Source organism: Montipora capricornis, chromosome 11 (genome assembly GCF_036669925.1).
Source record: "Montipora capricornis isolate CH-2021 chromosome 11, ASM3666992v2, whole genome shotgun sequence".
NCBI classification, from domain to species: domain Eukaryota; kingdom Metazoa; phylum Cnidaria; class Anthozoa; order Scleractinia; family Acroporidae; genus Montipora; species Montipora capricornis.
This window is the reverse complement of record NC_090893.1, coordinates 2,840,787-2,863,286: the sequence shown is the minus strand read 5'-3', so window position 1 is coordinate 2,863,286 and position 22,500 is coordinate 2,840,787. Positions and strand designations below refer to the sequence as shown.

General features: G+C 40.8%; 4 protein-coding genes across 10 annotated transcripts in view; 1 reads left to right on the top strand and 3 right to left on the bottom strand.

Annotated features, from left to right (window-relative positions):
• Positions 1–2,685, top strand: part of LOC138023784 (uncharacterized) — a 9,442-nt gene extending 6,757 nt beyond the window's left edge. For both annotated transcript variants that reach the window (XM_068870855.1, XM_068870852.1), the window contains one exon: positions 529–2,685. In XM_068870855.1, the coding sequence (XP_068726956.1) occupies positions 568–1,992 (1,425 nt within the window). In that variant the 5' untranslated portion in view covers positions 529–567 and the 3' untranslated portion in view covers positions 1,993–2,685. The remainder of the gene's footprint in view (positions 1–528) is intronic.
• LOC138025047 (protein sidekick-2-like) overlaps positions 1–5,064 on the bottom strand; it is a 76,296-nt gene extending 71,232 nt beyond the window's left edge. For 5 of the 6 annotated variants that reach the window (XM_068872287.1, XM_068872293.1, XM_068872294.1 and 2 more), the window contains exons 1-2: positions 4,923–5,064; positions 3,653–3,741 (exon numbers count right to left, since the gene is read on the bottom strand). In XM_068872287.1, the coding sequence (XP_068728388.1) occupies positions 3,653–3,670 (18 nt within the window). In that variant the 5' untranslated portion in view covers positions 3,671–3,741; positions 4,923–5,064. Of the gene's footprint in view, positions 1–3,652; positions 3,742–4,922 lie in introns of those variants that run through there. The other variant, XM_068872290.1, reaches the window with a different exon arrangement.
• A 1,268-nt stretch (positions 5,065–6,332) lies between these two features.
• Positions 6,333–7,725, bottom strand: LOC138023680 (micronuclear linker histone polyprotein-like). Its single transcript, XM_068870722.1, has one exon. The coding sequence runs from the start codon at positions 7,652–7,654 to the stop codon at positions 6,401–6,403; it is 1,254 nt and encodes a 417-aa protein (XP_068726823.1). The 5' UTR covers positions 7,655–7,725; the 3' UTR covers positions 6,333–6,400.
• A 7,974-nt stretch (positions 7,726–15,699) lies between these two features.
• On the bottom strand, positions 15,700–17,805 carry LOC138023661 (dynein light chain Tctex-type 5-like). The gene has a single exon (XM_068870704.1). It carries the CDS (start codon positions 17,707–17,709, stop codon positions 17,092–17,094), a length of 618 nt encoding a protein of 205 aa, XP_068726805.1. The 5' UTR covers positions 17,710–17,805; the 3' UTR covers positions 15,700–17,091.
• Between the last annotated feature and the right edge of the window lie 4,695 nt (positions 17,806–22,500).

Here is a 22,500-nt window from a genome sequence, read left to right as displayed (position 1 = left end):
TTAGTGGCAAGTCATCGATGTAAAATTCTGAACAGGTCTGAAATTTGAAGCATACTTAAGGAACTCATTTCACTGCTGCATTGTTATGGCAAATTTTGAACCAATCACGCATCGTAAACGTGAGACCGTAGTACCAAATTCTGTAAGGGCTGAATGGAGTTAAGCTAAGCATAAGACCCCAAGTACGCATTGCGGACCTATTTTTAATAAAAGCTGATAACACTTCACTTCTTTGGTTTTGTTGTAGCTCTTTTATGTTGTTCTACACTTGTAAGTGGTTACTGTGATGTTTTAATTTATTTTGTGAGCATCTGATGTGTCATGAAATTGTCTAAAATTGCGTGACATAACCCCTTTAAACGAGTCCTTTTCAAACCCATGTTAATTTTATCGATAGACACAGCAAAGCTCTGCTTTGTGGTCATATTTTGTGAGCATAAAATTATTTAGTGGTCTTTGTTCCAAAAGCGATGATCACAGCTGTAGCGACAGCAAACTATTGATGACTTACTCTCATTTTTAACTTAGATCCCATTGTGTCTAAGCAACAACTGTACGGCAATCGCAATGGCAAATGCGGAAGGATTTGTCCATCTTGCTAATGGCGCCAAATGCATTCAGTGTGACAACAGCGATGCATCAAAATTTCGGCGTTACTACGATGGTGATGAGCTCCTGGGAGCGTTTTGTGTAAAGTGTGAATGTGAATACTTGAAAGAAACTTTACTCGTATCACCCAGTCAAGAGAACTGCCTGGACCTCGGAAAGGAACATTTTTACAAGAAGACGGTAGCTATTGACACGACGGATAGCAGTGTTCACATGGTACATCCAACCAGAACAGAGATAACCAATCTAAGCCTGTGTGCAGATTACCTCAAACCAGGGGACCACATCGCGTGGAAAAGGCCATACGTGATATGGCATCACGCACTGGTCACAGCTGTAGACTCTGAAAGGAATGAAGTTCGAGTGATTCACTGGAGTAGTCAAAAGGTAAAGGGGGCGCAAATTACAGAGGAGCTGGTTGACTTGAAAAAAGAACGTGGGAATCTCTACCGTATGGATTACAATGAAGAAGTAATAACGGAGAATCCGCCTCGCCTTGTTTTAGCCAGAGCTCGTTCACGACTCGGTGACAAAGGCTACCACCTCTTTAGAGATAACTGCGAATCGTTTGCGACATTTTGTAAAAAGGGAGTGGTAAAAAGTCAACAGGTTCGCTGGCTATGGAAAGTGATGCGTGATCAATTAAAGAGAGCTCTCGGTTCCCTTACCGGGAAATTATGCCAGCTCCAACGGGCAGCCATCTCTCAAAGTGTTGAGGTGAGTACCGCAGAAACAATTGAGAGAATAGCTAACAACTACCAATGGATTGGTTTTGGTCTTGTGGTTGCCATCGAAGGTGCAATGACGATCATCGACATCAAAAAGTTGTACAAAGAAAGAAAAAATGGCAATCTAACAAGAAAAGATTTCATTGAGGAAGTCACAGCACGAGTCACCGAGGCGATACTTGCCGGTGGACTGGCGGCAGCTGGTGGTTTGGTGGCTGGACCAGCTGGCATCTTTGTGGGGATAATTGGTGGAACTTGTGGAAAACTTGTTGGTTCCTGGCTTGGACCTTACATTGGTCGAGCAATAACGAGGTTCATAAAGACAAATGACAAAGCAGTAAAAGACATCACAGAGTTGCAAACTGGAGACCATATAGTTTCGCACCGCCACTTTGCTCATCCAAGGCATCATTGCATCGTTTTATGGCACGACGGAATATCCAAAGTCAATGTTATACACAACACTTATCGTGACGGCGTAAAACAAGAATGGATAAACTTTGTCGATCCAGTATACAAAGTCATCTACGACGAAAAGGACTGCCATTCTGACGATGAAGTTTTGGCAAGAGCTGTTTCTAAGCTTGGAGAAAGCTCTTACGATTTGATAACCTACAACTGCAAACATTTTGCCGCATGGTGCAAGAAACGCTAAAAAAAAAATGATAGCATAAAAGTTTTGCAGCCTTGCCAACACCACCTTGGCTCTTGTTAGCACTAACGGATGCGGTGTCTTTACACCGTTGTGTGCTTTGAATGCAAATTTCGATTACGATACTTTTTTAAAAACACACAGTAAGTGTTACCTTAGCACCGTGATATGAATGAATGATCTTTCTCCAAAACAAACTGAATTTACACCAGATTCGGGTTTGGATAACCCAATCGAACTGTGAAAGCGGTGCCATTGCCAGTTAAAATAATTTTGGTGTTTCTTTACACTAAAAAGGTGCATGTCCAGGTCGAACTCAAATGGTGCGAAACATCGTGCAGCGGTGCGGACAGCACAGTCTGTTAATTTGTAGTGAAGTGGACTCGTTATGAAGATTACTTGACACTAGTATTAAGACCTGACCAAACGGAATCGCAAGTCATCGCAAGTTTGGGAATGCCCAACTTGCGTCGGTGGCCAAACGGACTCGCATGCAGGTACCGGCAAGTTATGGCCAAACGGAACTTGCGATGACTTGCGACTGCGTTTGGCCAGCGCTTGACATGTTACCGAACCCTAAATCTCTATACGCCGCATATATATTCAACGTACCAGTTCCATTTTTCGAAAGTTCTTGTTATATAATAAAATTAATCCTTTTTCTATGATAAGAATAAAATGAAGTTTTAAAACGAGGTTTTTTTCGATGTTTTCTGTAGACCCTCTTTGGGACAAAAACAGTATGACAATCAAGGTTTTGGGGCGCAGTTCAAGCTCGAGAATTATTGGGAATCGAACTCGATATTTGAAGTGCAACTGTCACTCGATATCGAAAGGTAACTCGAGATCGAATAATGTAAATCGAGCTCGATTTCCCAAAAAGGATGTTATGATGTATTTATACTCGATCAAGCCCTTTCGAGCTCGGTTGCCCAGCTTCCACCAATGATCCGATTACATGATGCATCACTAAGGTTTCTTTTCAAACTCACAATTCTCTTTTTAGCCTAATAACAGCACGTGGTGCTGGGTTCATAGGCGTACAGGCACCTTCGGACTTGGGGAGCAGTGACTTTCTTGCCCGAAAAAAAATTACGCAATAACGAAAAGCGTGAGGATTGAAATCGGGATGCAAACGCAGACGTTCACCATTTTCGCATCTAATGAAACTGCTATCATTGGAAAAATAGTTAAATTGAAAGCTTGCATACTAATAACGCGTTGACGATTAGGGCGTTTTCTTTTTCTTCTATCAGGCCCTTGATCCGTCATCTCTCCCGTCTGGAAATGGGGAGTAGTGTTTAATTATGATCGAATCTTTCATATGATCAAATGATATGTTACAGTATGTGAACATCGAACAAAATTAGCAAAACTACTGCACCGATGAATAAATATGAATAATAAAGATGATAATGTCTGCTAAATGCAGTAACACTAAAATAGGAATAAAAAATATTCATGATCAGTCCCGGGAGTCTTTACCAGATACCACATATCATTTCATTTAGGGACAATAAAGGCTGAAAAAGTAGTCAATACACGGTACTTACCAGCTGGGTGACATGAACTCCTATTATGTGATACTTTATAATGCGATTTACCGATAGAATCAATCGAATAGAATAAACAAATTACTTAATTGAATTTGTGTAGCATTTACCTTTTGCCTTGTTGACATTGACGACCGCTTGACCTTTAGTATCCTTCTATGTTTTTCACTTTTTCTTGAACCTTTGAAGTCCACGGACTCTACAAAGAATCGAACGAACTTCAACGAAGAAACCATAAACCTGACCTTCATGTGAACTCGTCAAAACGCTTTCCCGCTCTCCGCGAAATTGGCGCGAAAATTAGTCGCGAACTGCAGCAGATGTCAGCGAAACAAAATATTATTCAAATTACCAAATCTCTGAAGAAACCACTTTCGGGCATTTAATCACCTAAAAGGTAACTAACTGGAAACTTTATTGACGTCTTTTGGAAATCACGCCAATAGCATTATTTTATAATGTTTTCTCCAGAGTGTCGTTGCCCGAATCAAGAGCGTTTCGCCCGAAAAATTACATAATTTCCCTAGGTGGGGGGCTGCCGCCCCGTTTCCCCGGCTCGTACGCCTATGGCTGGGTTTCATAGTATTCAGTACTGGCAAGAGAAAATAAGAGGACAGAGAGGGAGGCTCAGGGCGTTGGCCGGGATATGTTGTGTCCACGAAAGTTATTTTTAGACGAGCAGAAGTCTTTGTTCTAGCGGAAGTCTGTCTTCCGAGACGTCCGCATGCAGTCTTGCTTTGCTCTCAGGTTCTTAGTGAAAAGAGAAAATGACGGCGCACGTGGAATGCTGATGAATATTTATTTTCTTTCAAACATCGGACCAAGGTTGGCCTGCATGCGGACGTCTCGGAAGACTTCCGCTCGTCTAAAAATAACTTTCGTGGACATGACATATCCCAAGGGCTGGACCGGGAGCCTCTCTCTCTGTCCCCTCATTTTTTCTTGGTACTGGGCGCTCTCCAGAACAAAAAACAAAAATTGATCGATTGCCAAGATTTCTCCAGTCCAGGGGGAATAGTCAGAATATTTGATTAGAAATTTATCAGCTCTCCAAAAGGCCATTTTTGCTCACCAAATACCATTTCCCATAGTTTTATTCACTCCGTAAACAATAAAGACGGGCCTGTAGTAAATCATTCGCTGGGTTTAGTGTTTTGGGGGAAGATTAAAGTTAAGGCTTCCTTGTGAGCGACCTTGCGAGAATTCGAAGATCATTTAAATCCACAGCCAGAGAGCGTGTCAAAGCTTGCGCGTCCAATAATCGATTAGCATGGTTAAATTCGTTGTGAGATATTCACGAATACATGAACATTATAATGACCTGTGCTAGCACAGGTCAACTTGTTCGCGAAAATGAACATCAAAGAAAGAGATTCTTACCAAGTAGTGATGATGATATAATCTTGTTTTGTGTCTTGTAGAGCCGTTGCTCTGTACGCAAAGTAATGAAGGACAGATCAATCACAAAGTCTTTTGAAAATAATGCCAGGAGAAAGTAATTTGATGGTGTACATCACTTTTTAATGTTGGCACGACAAGAATTGATGTCTCGTCGTTGAAATTTGGTTTCCGGAATTTACCAGACTTCTATCAATCAACAGAATCCAAGATGCGCCTGGAAAGTCAAAGATTATGTCTCCTTGAAATAAAACGCTAAGGCGAGATGAATGTAAATAAAAGCTTAAACTAATTAGACAATTAAGCAATAAATTTGACGCAGATTTGACGCCGAAATAAACAATTGTTGGGGCGGATTGAGAGCTTCTTCGAGTGGTTCAGTCGAAACCCTTGAAGAAATATGAAAAACATTTAACATGCGGTTTCTGAAAAAAAAAAAAAGCACGGCTTACATAAGCAAAGTCTTTGTTTGCAAACGAACACAGCCAACAATTTGAAAGTCATTAACCAAGGGTCATTTTCAAAAACGATATACACACCCAAGACTTTCCTAGAACGGTCCCACAATGCTCCAAAACCCCCTGACTAAAAGTTCTGGATCCATCATAGAATTGTATTTTCCCCAATTAACCCTCAGATCAGGGGAAAGGGAACAGACTAGGAGAAGAAAAAAAAAAGAAAAATCCCTCCATTTTCCATCATCCAATTATCATTAATTATTAATTAATCATTAATTAAGGATGGCAGGATGCCACATTAAGGCCATGGTTAAACAGTTTTGGTTTTATCAAAGCTGTTGCAGCTTGAGTGCTACTGTTTATATTGCTCCATGATTTTTGTTTTGAGAAAATACGACGGAGTTAGTTGCCAATTGATATTCTCAGCCAAAGTAGACACCAGAGTTTAAAATATAATTTTTTAGTAAAAATATACACATAAGGCTAAGCAAATGTAGCAGTTATTTACTTCAGTGATATGATCATAAATAATTTGGATCTTCTTGCATTTTTACGTCTTTTTCTCTTCCTTAACAGCGTGTCGAATATATATGCCATATAGTTCACCTCCAGCCTAACCGGCTTTTCGTAACATTAGCAATATGCTTCGAAAAAAAAAATGACAATAATAGTTTTTTCCCTTACGTTCAATGTTCAAAGATAACAGCTTCCCCCCTCCTACCCCCCCCTCCCCCACCCACCACTTGTTTTTACGCTTTACAGTCGAACGCTAGTAAAAGAAGAGCATGAAAGCGTGTTGCACGTATTGCACGCAGTTCAAAATGATCACGCCCTGCACGTGGGACTTGTGCGCCGTGAAAAAAGCTCATTCTATCATCTTAAGTTCACAGCGCTTCAGCTTACAAAATCCGCCATCTCGAAACAACTCTTGATCGCGAGTTCAGTGTTTTAATTAACTGAAAAGATAAGCTTTTTTAAAAGCTTCGTACACAAATTCTGGACCTATTCTTTGCGAAATATATCATCGATGCTGATCTCATTTTGTTCCTTTCTCAAATATCTACATTTTGCCAAATCGCTCCAACTTTCCAAGAGCGATTCTTCTTGCTTGTTAATCTCTTCTTTCAATGGAGGAAGTCCAGTCGTCCTAGAAGTCTTTCGCACCCTTCCATGAGCAACGCTTATTCTCCGACCGCCAAGGTTTTCTGGTAGCGAATCCAAAGCGCTTGAATCATTCGCTTGAGGCCTTACAAGATGTCCGCTCATAGGGCTACCCCCTCGGTTGTGAACATCTTTTCGTTGCCCCGGATACGGCGGAACATTAAGGCTAATTTTTCGTTGTTTCGGAACCGATGGAACAGTTACTGACTCCTCGCCGATGCTCGGCCGATGTATTCCGACCTCTCGATTTCCATCTGAGATTTGCTGGGTTCGGGATGTTTTACGTGTCGACGTAGTTGAAGTGGTGTCGTTGTCGGTTACGAACCTGCCTCGGAAGGTACGTGAAAAGGAATGTGAACTTTCTGTGGACGACTTTTTTCTTCCTTCCGGATGTTTAACAACAGATCTGCCCTTTCCCGTTTCAACTTTGCGGCGGTTTGATCTGTGTTTATCACTTTCACTTTCCCATGTTTTCTTTGTATTTTCTTCAAGACGGAAATTCTGTTTGGTTTTTAAGTCTTCTGACTTCGTCTCGTGTTGCTCATTGTCATCCCTTGTTATCTCTTGTATAAACACGTGGCTCGTATTGACTTGAAGCTTTTCCAATTCAGCATCTTGCGTTGTTTCTTTTTTCCCGCAAGGCTTTTCTTCCATGTTCTTCACGTCATCAGAATGAGAAGCAGACTTCAAACCTACTGTAACACTTTCCATTTCACTATCTTCTAATTTTCTTTCCTTTCCGCGTCCCTCTTGATCTCTCTCAAAATCAACGTCTTTCCTGTCTTCTGAAGGCACTGAGCTAACTGTAGTTCGTCTAACGCGTCCACGGCGCCGTCTATCGAACAACGACGGCGTATACACGCCCTTCATTTCCTTGGAGAAATTGAGCTCGCTCTGCAAGCCATACAAAATTTCTCTCAGTTCGCGTTTTTCGTTCATAATCCGTTTGTTTGACAACTTGTAAGAGGTGTTGATTGCGTCTAATTTTTGCTTAAGTTCGTTGTCATTTTGAGAGATTTGCGATGCGCGCGTGGTAGACGCGAGGATGTTGCGCTCCTCTAAGGATCTCGATAATTTCCTATGATTTCTGCTCATAATATTGCTTTATAAACTACATGGATTTCAAATGTTGTTTGAAGCAACAACATCTTTTAAACAACAGTGACGTGGGTGGATAATTAAGTCTTAATTTCGCCTTCCTCCGTAACTATGAAAATTCCTATTAAGGAGAAACAAGCTCTCAATCAACGAAGAGTTTCCTCCGCGCCGTTGTTTTCAATTACTAGCAATAAGCGCAGGATGATTATTTATAACTTTGTAAAACTTTGAGGTCAAGCATTTAATTCCGCGAACCTGAACTTTCTATAACGTTGTGTCACTTTTGCGAAGGCGATCAAAATACTATCAAAATTTAAAAGTTTGATCACAGACCAGTTTCCCTTAAATCCTTTATAGAGCTAAGGACGCAAGCTATGTTTGTACAGACACACAAAAAAACGCCTCCGCTTATTCACATCTGTTATGAACTGTGTATTTACCCTTGAGTCTCTTAATGATTCAGCAATTTCACAAAGTTTAGCAACATTTCAAAAACATTTATGTGACGTGTCAAAGAATGTCTCTTGGAAACCGCAGTCACTTTCAAAACTATCGGAGACTGCTTGAGGCAAGTTAATACTACAAACGCAGTTATTAACGTTATAAAGAAAAAGTAAACAATACTGTAATTATAGATTGACGGTCGATCGATAGGTTTTTGTCAGGTCTTATGGGTTGACTGATATCGGGATGTACAATTTGATCCATTCTTGTGATAACAGCATGAAAAATCAAATTTCTTACTCTAAATTGTCTATCTCTTTTGGGAAGTTACTTGAATATCTGTGGACAAAAGGCGATACGAGTCTGGCTTTTGCCCCGACTTTGCTGTAAACTGCTAAATTTCTCTGATAATATCAAGGCAGCCACGCACAAGTGCTCTACTATTTAGGAAGACTCTGGTAGACTCAAAAACTATCCATTGTTATTGATGACAGGAGAAAACAGGCTACCCAGACAAAAAACCCCTCCGAACAGAGCAGGGAACCCAAAAACGTTGACGCAAGGCGACTTGTGCTCTTTTTCCACTCTGCCAACTCTACTTTGCACCTTACTTTCAATTTACTGTCTGCATTAATTAGGAATTGGAGCCTATCAATGGAACATGAAAATTAAACACGGTCTAAATCCTTGAATCTCTTTGTATCTTAGTGAAGCTTAAAAGGGATTTTAACAAACCCGCTAGCTTTTGAATTGTTTCCGCCGAAAATTTACGGCATTCTGCAAAAGGTATCAGAAATATCAGAAACATCTGTTCTATAAACGGCTTTAGTTATTATTCTTTATTAGACGACTGTAGGAAATATTTGTTTTATACTAATAGCTGTCTCTTTGGAACAAATGGACCACCTCGAATGTCATTCTAGAATTTGACCATCGTTGAAAAATGCAAATATCGGCGTCCCTTGATCATATTTATGAAACGATTATCTGCAAACATAATAAAAACTAGACCCTCGAAGTTTAAATAATTTGCCCTGAGATTAAGCTAAAGACAGCTTTCAGATGTAAGAACGGTCCTACCAAACAGTTTGATTTTGACGGAATTTCACAGCAATAGCACTCCGCGACGATCATCCTTGAGCGATACGGTGATATCGGGATGACTTCACGGGCAATATCCGAATCCCAGGCCTGGGGCCCTTTTCTCGAAAGTCCCGAAACTTTACGGGCCATTGTCGGGGGCCACAATTTCTTCTGTATCTCAAGAACGGAGAGGATTTAAGTCGTCAAACATCACAGACCCTTTTCTTTTAGTTAGCTTGAAAACATGTTAAAAGATCGGCTTTCCAAAACAAGTGGTTGGCAGTTTCACAAATGGCTTTTCGGGCGCGAAAAGCTTTCGGGACTTTCGAGAAACGGGCCCCTGATCCGACTTAGGGCTACCAAGGTATTAGAGACCTTTAGCAACGAACTTTTCGGGCAATACCGTGAACCGCGAACCCCGGGAAGTCACGTGATCTTGTCCGTGCCGTCACGTTTGCAGTCTGCGGTTCGAGTTTCAACTTCAAGACACCGTTCTTGCGGTAAGTGATTTACGGCAGCGTTTTATAGCCAGAGATCAATCAGACCTCCCGTTTGACCATATCAGTCATGTTGTTACATCTGCTTTCTATCCATTGGGAACAATTTTGATTTGAGAGCAGTTGCAGCAACGAAAAATCCAAGACGGCGGCGCCGATGTGCATAACAGGAACGGCTTGCTTAACTTCAAAATCGAGCCAACCTCTAACGGCAAACGACTAACTGCAAATCGCGGTTTGCGGTATATCCCGAAAGCTCGGTGCCAAAGGTCTCTAATAGGGAGCTTAAGCAACGACATCGGCGACGGCAAAGAGAACGTCATCTCAAAATATAAATTCGCGTTATTGTAATCGCTTCGTTACTATTTCAACTTTTTTAATATGACGGGGGTGTGGTAGTTCCTCAAAAATGACGCTGGTAGGAACGGCGCTCAATTTAGGGCAGAAAATGAAAATTTATCCTCAAGTAATGACGTTGTCCATAAAACCTCAAATTTGGCTATTTCACGTTGTAGTTTTGCTGACGACGGCAAAGAAATGGACAAAAGTGAAAAACACACGTGCAGGGCGTGCAAAGCTATTGTTTTTGCCTACTAAATATGCAAATTCGTGACGTTCTCGTTGCCGTCGCCGTTGTCGTTGCTTAAGTTCCCTATTACCGTGGCGACGGCAAGAGGTACGGCACTGGGGCCAGTTGTTCAAACGATGGATAGCGCTATTCGCCGGATAAATCACTATCTAGTGGTTAAGTTATAGCGAAACCAATTGCGCTATCCAATAGATAGTGATTTAAAATCCACTTTTTAAACAAATGGCCCCAGAAGATTAAAGACATTTGAACAGAGCGACAGACAATGTCGACCAAGATGCATGGGTTTGTGAGAGGATCCAAATCTTCGCTTAGAAAGCTCATGGGGAAATACTCTTAGTCCACAGGATCGGGAGTCACAGTCTTGGAAGCTACTTGGATTGAGCGTGAAAATTTTGACATCCTTGTGAATTTAGAAACACGAAACGCCGATATAATTGGAAATGAACAAAGCTATCGAAGTCGGAAATCAATTATAACTATTTCAAGTGGAGTAAGCCACGAAGAAAACACGGAAACCGACTTAGAAAACGCGTTGCCTCGGCGAAGACGACTTACTATGATTTCAAGACCCCTTAACTCAACTCTGATCCTAGTGGATTTGATTACTCGCTGAAGGCAGACTGAGATAAAAACTACACACTATCTGGTACCGCTGAAGACTGGCTTCGAAACATGCCTGTCTGGAAGAGTCTATGGTCGAGAATTTTGTTGCCATATCAGCAGGATTTTGTCAGATTTAACTGATCAAGGAGCACCTCTAATCCATGCAGTTTACAAGGTACAAAATTCTTACCAGTGTTTCGATTGGTCAGAGAGCGAAACAGAGTATCCGAATGGCCAGCCGTTTCGTCTGGGATGCCAAGTTTGATTGCTATGCTCAATGTGGTTTCGAAAAATAAATTTATTGCCCAGAGGAAATAATTGGATTTATGCTGACTGTGACATCCTTAGTTAGTTATTTCCCATGTTGTAGTTTGGGCATTCCCGTCATCCGGGATTTTCTCTGGATCATTCACCATTAGGGACCTTAAGATCTACGACGGCGACGTCGACGAATACGTCACCTCAAAATAGAACTTCGCTCTAATAAAAGTCTTTCGCGATTATTCCATCTCGTTCACTTCGTACAATGTGGGCGAAGTATCCTAAAAATAAATTGTAACGAGCGGTTTCAGACTGAAAATAGAGAATGAAAGATTCTCTGTTGCATGCTCACGTTGTCGTCAAAACCTAAAATTTAGTGATTTCACGTCGTCGTCACGCAGAGAACCGCAAAAATATGAGCTAAAATCCGTGCTGCACGTGCAGCACGATTATTTATGCTCTTTTAACCAATGATATCATTGTTTTGTGGCGTTTTCGTCGACGTCGTGTCGTAGATCTTACTGAAGCTCCCTATTTGTGCAACGGCTACGCGGAGGCTGATTCAACAAAGTCAAATCAATTTTCCCTGCCCTCCCTAGTTTTTCTTTCTTTTGCCCTCACCTTTGCTGGGATCATAGATCTTCTATAGGTTACCATGCTGATTTTCAATAATGGGCCAAGCCCATCAGGGCTTGGCCAAAATACCCCAAACATATGTGGTATTACTAGTGTCCCAGTAAACGGAGCTCGCCCAGAGCAATGCCTTACCAACAATATCAGTCAGACTGTATGGAGCAAGAAGCATAAATGCAGATATGTACGCCATTGGCTTGGTGTATGGAATATTCAGCGCATAATGGAAAAAAAGCAACTATTTAAGGCGGAAGTACTAGTACTCCCAAATTATCATAATAGAAAGCTGACTGAAAGCAATAAAAATAGCAACGAGAACGCAACAATACTAACTGGCTTTGATCCTCAAAAGCAATAGTTTTTCACGCGTATATGCTCTTCACGTACCAGCACGAGCGTTTCTCCATACATGATAATACATTTGCTCCGTCCTCTTTTTCTAAAAAACGGAGTTAAAGCAACGCCAATTTGGACGAGAGCGAAATGGGGGCAAAAATGAAGGTTCTTCATGACCTGTACATGCGTTTTACTTTTGGTACACTTCTTTGCCGTTTAACGACGCGAGATAACCAAATTTCGTTCTATTACCCGACGATAAAAATATGCATTTTTTAAATCTCAACTTCTAGTATGCGCGTACAGCAAGTTCGCCACAATCATTTTTTCCCTCTAAATCAATGAAATTATTGTTTTGAGGCGTTGCCATGGTTGAAGTCGTCGTTTTTTAAACAGGGGGCTTAATCATCGAGAGAAGACTGCGCCTACAAGAACGTGGTCTAAATATTACTTCCCGTTGTTGTAACAATCTCGCGATTATTCCGAGTCGCTCGGAGTGGAAAGTGAGTGTCAGTATTCTACAAATAAAATTGGTGAGTACGGTGTGGATATTTAGAGAGAAAATTGAAAAGTGATCGTCAGGTGCTCGCGTCCGCCACATGTCCTCAAAATTGATCATTTCACGTCACTAGGGAGCTTAAGCAACGACAACGGCGACGGCAACGAGAACGTCATCTCAAAATATAAATTTGCGTTATTTTAATCGCTTCGTGACTATTTCAACGTTTTTAATATGACAAGGGTGTGGCAATTCCTCAAAGATGACACCAGTCGGAACGGCACTCCATTTTAGGAGAGAAAATGAAAATTTATCCTCAAGTGCTGACGTTCTTCATAAAACCAAAAACTTGGCTATTTCACGTTGTTGTTTGGCTGACGACGGCAAAGAAATGGACAAAAGTGAAAAACGCACGTGCAGGGCGTGCAAAGCTATTGTTTTTACCCACTAAATATGCAAATTCGTGACGTTCTCGCTGCCGTCGCCGTTATCGTTGCTTAAGCTCCCAGTTGTCAAGACGAGAACGGCAAAGAAATGTATCAAAATGTAAAACGCACGTGCATGCAGGGCGTGCAGAGCTGTTGTTTTTGCTAATTAAGGACGGTGCCTACTAATTAAAGATATTTTTGCCCCGGTGTGTGATTATGCAGGAAATGTAGATCTTAACAACTGTTATTGAAATCCAAAAAGAAAATTGGGTGTCACCACACATTTTTCAAAGATAATTGATGAATGATATTTGTGAAAAGCTTTAAAATACAAAGCAATGTATGGCGTTCTTTCTCAAATTGAAGCTTAATTACCAAGAGTATTTACTAAGATCTACTTTCTCCGGATAGTTTTAAACCGCGCAAAGATATCACTGTATTAGTAAGCAGGAAACCCGAGAATCTCGAGATGCGCAGAACGTATGCGCCATAACAATCGTAGGCACCGTACTTAAACCTATTGTTTTGTGGCGTTCTCGTAGCCATGGTCGTCGTTCTCGCTTAATAGGGAGTTAACGAAACGAGGACGGCGACGGAAACATGGACTTCATTTTAAAATACGAATTCGCGTTATTCATATCACTTCGAAACTCTTTCATGTAGTTTTGCCTTAAAAATGTGTAGTAACGTACCTGTCGAGGAATTAAACTGGTATGAGTGAGTTGGAAGCGTAGAGAGAGAAAACTGAAAATTAATCGTCATGTGCTAACACATGTGCTCCACAGAACCTTGAATTTGGTCATTCCACGTCGTCATTTAGGAGATGACAGCAAAGAAATGTACTAAAATGTAAAACGCACGTGCAAAGCGTGCAGAGCCATTGTTTTTGCTCACTAAACCTATTGTTTTGTAGCGTCGCCGTTTCGTAAGCTCCCTAGTTTTAAGCTTCCTGGCCCCAGTTGTTCAAACGATGGATAGCGCTAACCGCCGGATAAATCACTATCCACTGGATGACTCATTTAATTTTGCTAGTGTTTATGCGCTGGATAGTGATTTATCCACCGGATAGCGCTATCCACCGTTTGAACATCCGGGGCCTGATGTTAGGGAGCTTTAGCAACCCCAACGGCGACGGCAACGAGAACGTCACAAATTTGCATATTTAGTGCGCAAAAACAATAGCTTTGCACGCTCTGCACGTGCGTTTTTCACTTTTGTCCATTTCTTTGCCGTGGTCAGCAAAACAACAACTTGAAATAGCCAAGTTTTTGGTTTTATGGAGAACTTCGGCACTTGCAGATAAATATTCATTTTCTCCCCTAAATTAAGCGTGACTCATATCGATTTCATTCTTGAGGGGCTACCACACCATTGCCACGTTAAAAAGCTTAGAATAGTCGCGAAGTGATTGCACTAAAGCGAATTTAAGTTTTGAGATGACGCTCTCGTTGCCGTTCCTGTCGTCGTTGCTAAAGCTCCCTAATGTTACATGAACGGCTCGAGAAATTACCTCAAGAGTTTTTTAGCCTTAGTCAGCCCAGCGCAAACTAGTGCGCGTAGAGTAGGAATTGCTTCCCTCTCGTCGCGCGGTAAGCGCGAAATTGCTAATTTGCTAAAAGTGCAGGGTAGAGCAGGCTCGTTTGTCATTTATGAAGTCATTTGATTGCAAGATGAATACGCTTTTTCAGAGGAATGCATGTCCAGGATTGTGAGCATACTATGTAGCCTATTAGTCTGACCTACGTTTTGACAAAATTTAACACTTTACCGCGCCTCTCGTTTACAACGAAAACGCGAATTAAACGATATCATATAGGAAGTTTCATGAACTTCTTTGGTTCGTCCACCAGAAGTCGTACATTTCTCTATTGTTATTGGTGTCCCTAGAGGATGATTGAAAACGTCCTTTTAGATGTAGACCGTCACTTCTTCACAAATAACTTATTCATTTACCGTTTAGCTCCCTTTTCTAAACCCTCCACTCGAGCTCACGTCCAATATACACGACCTATTCCGTAAAAAGAACGGGCATTCGGATTTTACAGCTCTTCAAAAACGTTTGTAACTTCTACTTTCGGTCTGTTAGGACCAATCCAATGGTTCGGTGCCGCTAAGTTGTTAAATCAACCCAGAGCCTATAGTTTATGGGGGAGGCAGTTTGCCCGTCTAAAGATTCCCTTGTGATTCAAGATAGGCCAACCCCCGCCAAAAGAGGACACAACCTCATCGGTGGGAAAAATCATCAAACGCCAGATTTAGTTTTTAACAGGTGAAATACGTTGACGATGCGAGCAGTTTGTACTGCTATGCCAAAATCTAAGCAAATAATCCATTTTCTGTGACATGGTCCAATGCATCTTACAAATATTACCATTTGTGACTCCTTTTAAAGCAATTAGCAATGATACAGGTGTAGAAGTTCCATAAATGCATGCAAATCAAATGAAAATATTTACGGTGCTCCAGGCAATATTTATAGGAAAAAAATCTATATACAGTTAAATAGGGAACCTGTGCACGCATCTATTTTCTGTTACATGGTCCAATGCATCTTACAAATATTACCATTTGTAACTCCTTTTAAAGCAATTAGCAATGATACAGGTGTAGAAGTTCCATAAATGCATGCAAATCAAATGAAAATATTTCCGGTGCTCCAGGCAACATTTATAGGAAAAAAAAATCTATATACAGTTTAATAGGGAACCTGTGCACGCATCTATTTTCTGTTACATGGTCCAATGCATCTTACAAATATTACCATTTGTAACTCCTTTTACAGCAATTAGCAATGATACAGGTGTAGAAGTTCCATAAATGCATGCAAATCAAATGAAAATATTTACGGTGCTCCAGGCAATATTTATAGGAAAAAAATCTATATACAGTTTAATAGGAAACCTGTGCACGCATCTATTTTCTGTTACATGGTCCAATGCATCTTACAAATATTACCATTTGTAACTCCTTTTAAAGCAGTTAGCAATGGTACAGGTGTAGAAGTTCCATAAATGCATGCAAATCAAATGAAAATATTTACGGTGCTCCAGGCAATATTTAGGAAAAAAATCTATATACAGTTTAATAGGGAACCTGTGCACGCGCTTGTGGTTTAGGTTGTGAATCATGATTTTAAATTTTCGAAAATTGATAATGTCCATAACAATCCAAGAACAGTATAGACAAAAATTAACAAATTAATGGATTATCATATATATCCACTTGATGCCCTTTTCAATCACTCGGGCAGTAGATAACCACAAGGGCCTCTTAAAATATCTATATATAGTTGTTATTGATGGAGCGCAAACCCAACAAACTTTGGAGCACTGCTATGTTTCGCTGTTAATTTACTCCGCGGTTTTTATCAGAAATAAAGAATTAGTTTTTGGGGGCATTTTTTGATTACGGGCTATGTATCTATTTCTAGTGAAGCTTTTAGAACTTTACATCAGATTGAGAAGAATTGTTCTTTATACTTCATGTTTATGAAGTTATCTTATGTAAAGGTCAATAAATGAAAAAAGTACTAAACTAGTTATATGATCAATTTTGTTTAAGGCTTGTTTGGTGATGAAGGATAGGTCACCTATAAACGGAAACCGAATTCTTTATTTCAAGAGGGCGGACCTAATGATCAGATATTGGGCCTTGTTCTATACAATATACATGTATGAAAGTGTGTTCCACAGAGAAGTAAATTACAATTGCCTGACCCCAACTGCATGGTTTATACTACAGCATAAACATTTCGTCCAGGACCCTCTTCACCAGGCAGTGAGGAAGTCATAGTTTTTACACAGCATTCTTTAAACAGTTTTAATTGGGATTTAAATTGTTGTGTTGTCTTAAAACAGAGCCGTGCCTTGCACAATAAAGGTTTTTACCAATGAAGCGATACTTTGCGGTAATGCTGATTTTTATTTTTTTAACGAAATTATCCTTAAATAACTAAGCAGTGTTGAATTACAGTATACGCGTGGCATTTTTGAATGGGGAAGACGGTTTATTGTGTGTGGAACAACTAAGAGATCTGCCGTAAACAAAAAGAATCGTCGTTATTCGCAATAAACACCGTAGACGGTGCCCACAGCAAAGAAATCCTCGCCCTCGAAGCAACCACTTACAAACGTATCAAACTGTGCATTCCACAAGCAACGGCTGGTGATTCGTAATCCCTGTGACTTTTTCGACCCAATGGTTACCAAACAGACCACTTTATATCGCTCGATATTCGACTGCTTCACATTTTCCAGCATTCGAGAGCTCAGCAATTTGGCGAGGAAAGGCGAATGAGTCGCGCTGTATTTGTGTGAAACTAACGTGCCCAACGCTTCTTTGATCACGGCTCGAACTTTCTCTTCGGGAAAATGACCCTTTGGCTCCAAGCGATAAGTGTTTTCAAAGCGAATCTTCAAGTTACCCTGTGCTAACTGCTCCTTTCCTTCTGGCTTTCTTAAACCGACAAAAAATGAAGCCCCAGAGATCCGCCTAGAGCCAGATACTCTCCTAGATGTATTCTCTTGTTGGGATGACTTGCGATAACTTCTAACGCTTTCGGATGACAATCGTCTCTGCTGCTGGTTTTCTTGTGAAAGTCGTCTGGGCGAATTCTCCACCTCTCCTTCTGAACTGCGAAAGCTTTGGCTTCGGCTTCGAGAACCAATCTCACTCATTCTTAAAACGTATATGTTTGCTGAACATCCACGACTTTTTCTTTTCTTGTATGAACGCGTATTCTCGTCCACAATGTCAATCTCGTGGTCACTTAGCCCAACACGATCTCTAACGTTGACCCTGTATGATCCTGTATCTTTTGATACACTTCAGCATAAGTATTTCAATGTCACGGCACGCGTGACCTGACATAAAGACACTGAAAGACTAACGAAGCGAAAAATTCGCTGCACCATATTGTCCCATAGACCTAATCGGCTAATTCAATGTTGTACCCAATTCAAATCACCCGGGATTAAGATTCTTTGTTTATTGTATTTGCATAATAATCTAGCATTCATATTTAAATGATATGGAAATACCTGGAACAAAACGTTTTGTTCCCAAAGGGTTTGAATTGGGTACAACATTGAGTTAGCCGATTAGGTCTATTGTCAGGGCTCCAGAGCATCACATTGTGAATGACTTCTCACAATGTGTTCTCATGCGAAGTTACGATCGAGGACTAACTTCAGTTGTACAAGAGGTACACATAGCGCCGCCTAACGGATAAATCACAATGATTAAGCGCTATGATATCCAATTGAGTTTTCCATGGATTTGTGATTTATCCATTGAGAGTACATTCTCCACTCTTGTACAACTGGGACTATTTCAGCTTTCAAAATTACCCGTTTCATCCATGCCTAAAAAGCTGCCGGTGAGTTACCCTTGAAACCATTATTTAAGAACTTTAAAAAAAGTTTTGCTGAGAACTAAAGCAAAACAAGAGGTTACGGGTATCCTAGTCTTTTCTCGAAGGTTTTTTAGCCGATTTCCTATTTTAAAAAAACAAAACAGTATTTCAACTGATTTACAAGATTGCCGAGTGGCAAGTACACTTGGGCTAACCCGTTCAGCTTTATGCTTTCTTCTTCTTAATGATAGCTGGTCTCGAGAAGATCAGAAACGCACGGTTCTTACGTTACGTTTATGCCTGTACAATCAACTGAAATCTCAATTCCTTGTTGAAAGTTAAACAGCATCTTCATTTTTTTGGTAGTCTAGGTATCGGAGAGCCTGAAAACGAGAGAAAAATGCAGTACCTCCAGACGTGGCGCTGGAGCGTCGTACCAAACGAGTCATCCCGGGATTTCGGCCCGTGCGATCGCTTTTGGACGCAGTTGGCCCTTCACTGCTTTCTGCTACCGACCTTGCCTCCCGGTACGGCATTGAGGGAGAGATATGTCGGCCCCTAAACCATATGTGACAAATCCCACGCCTACTCACAGCTTCTCAGACCGCCCTTGTCATTACAATATAGCGTAAGATTTCGATGGCTTATATATTCAAGAAAAAAAGTCATTTTATCTGACATATGGTAAGCACTGCAGTCGCACACTACAAAATGCACACACGCGCCCTGCTGAAGGTAACATACATACATGCATAAACTTTATTTCATGTCGAATTTCGGAATAACTACAAGAGCCAATGTCTTCGAGACATTACATTTACAACTAAAATACATAGCATATACAGATACAGAACTAAATATACATAATAGTTAAAGATATATTAATTCAAAAGAAAAGCCGCCGTACAAAATGCGGTCTTGGATTTTCTAGTTTAAAACCAGTAGACTCGGTGGTGCGGACAAAATCAGGTAGCGCATTCCGCAACTTTGCTGATACGAAAGAAAAAAAAAAAGTAAGGCCATAACTGAATGTTTTAGGTTTATTGAGGAACAGAATGTAATTTCCGCGAAGATCACGCATAAGAAGATTTTGAATGCGCTTATTGCATACAGATGTAGAGTTTGACTTAAGTGGTAAGATGACAGGTAATTTGCAAATATAAATCTCAGTGTTTTCTTATTCGCATTATACCGTTCCTTTGACAAGAAATTTGCTACGAGAATAACAGCAAAAAAAAAGGACTTCTTTGTCGTGAATGTTCTATAACAAAAACTACTTGTTGAGAAATCAAAAGTCTTACGTTAACAGCAGACACCAGCGCTACTCCTTAGTATCTGGCTAGGGATCTTTTGTCACTACTCTTTCCTTCGGACGCGCTTTAACAAATAGATGAGGGCCCTTATCGTGCTTCTCAAGTTGCCTCGTTCATGCTCGAAAATAATTCTGGGTAATTCTTCCATTCCACGAGAACGAAAGCTCCCCGATTCCGGCTCATTTCATTGATTTTTTTTATAAGTGTCGGGTCACCCTGTCATACCAGTAAAATAAAGCACCGACTGAAGTTTTTAGCTTTCAAAACTTGCCCAAATTGTATCGGTAGGTCCTGGAATTCGTCCACAGAGAGGCCAGAGAGACAACTTCACTCGTGAACCGCCATGTTTTCCAACAGAGCATTCTAGGCGTCCCAGTCTGCATGAAACCATCTCTTACCTCTGTCTCGAGAAGACCACAAACGCACGGTTCTTACGTTACCTTTATGCCTCTACAATCAACTGAAATCTCAATTCCTTGTTAAAAGTTAACCAGCATCTTCATTTTTTTGATAGTCTAGGTATCGGAGAGCCTGAACACGAGAGAAAAACGCAGTACCTCCAGACCAGGCGCTGGAGCGTCGTACCAAACGAGTCATCCCGGGATTTCGGCCCGTGCGATCGCTTTTGGACGCAGTTGGCCCTTCGCTGCTTTCTGCTACCGACCTTGCCTCCCGGTACGGCATTGAGGGAGAGATATGTCGGCCCCTAAACCATATGTGACAAATCCCACGCCTACTCACAGCTTCTCAGACCGCCCTTGTCATTACAATATAGTTTAAGATTTCGATGGCTTATATATTCAAGGCGAAGGTCATTTTACCTGACATATGGTAAGTACTGCAGTCGCAGATTACAAAATGCACGCACGCGCCCTGCTGAAGGTAACATACATACATGCATAAACTTTATTTCATCTCGAATTTCAGAATAACTACAAGAGCCAATGTCTTCGAGACATTACATTTACAACTAAAATACATAGCATATACAGATACAGAACTAAATATACATAATAGTTAAAGATATATTAATTCAAAAGAAAAGCCGCCGTACAAAATGCGGTCTTGGATTCTCTAGTTTAAAACCAGTAGACTCGGTCGCTCGGTCGGTCGACTTATCAAAAGGTCATTTTCCATCAGTTTAGATTTAACCAAAGAGAACGATTTTTTTCGATCATCTTTTGGCAACTGACATTTTAAAAACCTGTAGAAACAGTCAAACTAAGTTGCGTCTCATATACTGCGTGGGTGGAGACAGAAACCGCCGATCAGATGGCGAATCAGAGAGGGGCACACTGTTCGTTCGTGTGGGACCCGAACTCAGGTCGATCAACTACTATACGGGATCAGCTTAATATACTCTGCGGTGTACCTGGTTACACTTTCAAGTTTTCTTGAGCATGGACGTTTGATCTCAAGACCCTTCGTAAATATGTATGTATAATGTGAAAATGTAGGACGTTACAGGAAATACATACTATTTTGCAAAAAGTAAAGCGAGGAGTTGACGGCAAGTGTTATTAGTGGTCTGACCTCTTTCCCATCAGTAAAGAACGTAGAACGGCTTGCTTGACGTGACAACTCCAAGGATGTGGTTTATGAAGCCATGCAAGCGGGAAAAACAGCTATATGCCGAGGCTCATCCTAGGTGTATAAAAATCAAAGGAAGACTGTGAAAAAGTCGTGGATACATTAATTGCTTACAAAATGGCAGCGATTTAGGAATTTAAGTGATTTTTGGTTCCAGTCTTTCTTTCCCTCTAAAGAATGTAAAGAGGGAAAAGAAGAGAAACCAAAAATCACCTAAATCCCTCTTAAACGACCCAGAAACTATACTGGAGACCTAGAAACACAAGACTGAGGTTTAAATCGTAAATAGTTTTTTGAATTTTGAGAAAAAAACAGTTTTTCACGTACAAGTCCTTGTATTCCTATTCTTGCATAATTTAGTACAGTACTGATACACATACATCGAGCATGGGCTACTTTATTTACGCTTCGCGTATCCACTTCTAAAAACTGTAAAAGTCACCGTTGACGCAATACGAAGAAACCAAAAAAGAAAATTAAAGCAACTTGAAAGAATACCCTAACACTAACTCGAGCTAACAAAACAAAGAAAAAAACACAGCTTTTCGATCGAGGATGGGAACTCTGCCGGGTGCTGGATGCTAGATACAAATACAACGCTTACGTGGTGCAGGGATGGCGCAGTCTGGTGTGAGCTTTAGCCTTCTACCATTGTGAGCCGAAATCGATTCCTGCACTAGACGCCATATGTTGGTTGAGTTTGTTGGCACTCTACTTTGCTCGAGGATTAATCCAGGTGCTCTGGTTTTCCCTTCACATGAACACTACTGTCCTTTTATTGGTTTTCCGCGGATTTGTGGTCTTTCCAAGGTCTTCCAATAAGTGAGCACTTATGCTCGACTTTACATCATTCATCCTCAACAAAATGATCACACGGTGATGTTTACTCAGTGGCCTCACCAGGAGGTAGGAGGTATATCATTGCAACACTGATATTGAGGGTACCGGTCGTATCTCTTGGTGAGGGGGATTATTCAACTAGCAAAATATACAGAAGACTTCTACGGGAAACAAATCCGAAGTGAAGAACAATACAAACACAGCCGCAGGGTCTAGAGAAGTTCTATCCTACAATATGTAAAAGGTAAATCTTACCTCTTTCATATATTTCATGTAAAACAGCTTCTTTCGTTCGCTGTCCGCCATGTTGACTTGCAGTGAATTAACGCTGACTGTGCAATGCGGGCGCCATGATCGATTCGGTTTTGCAC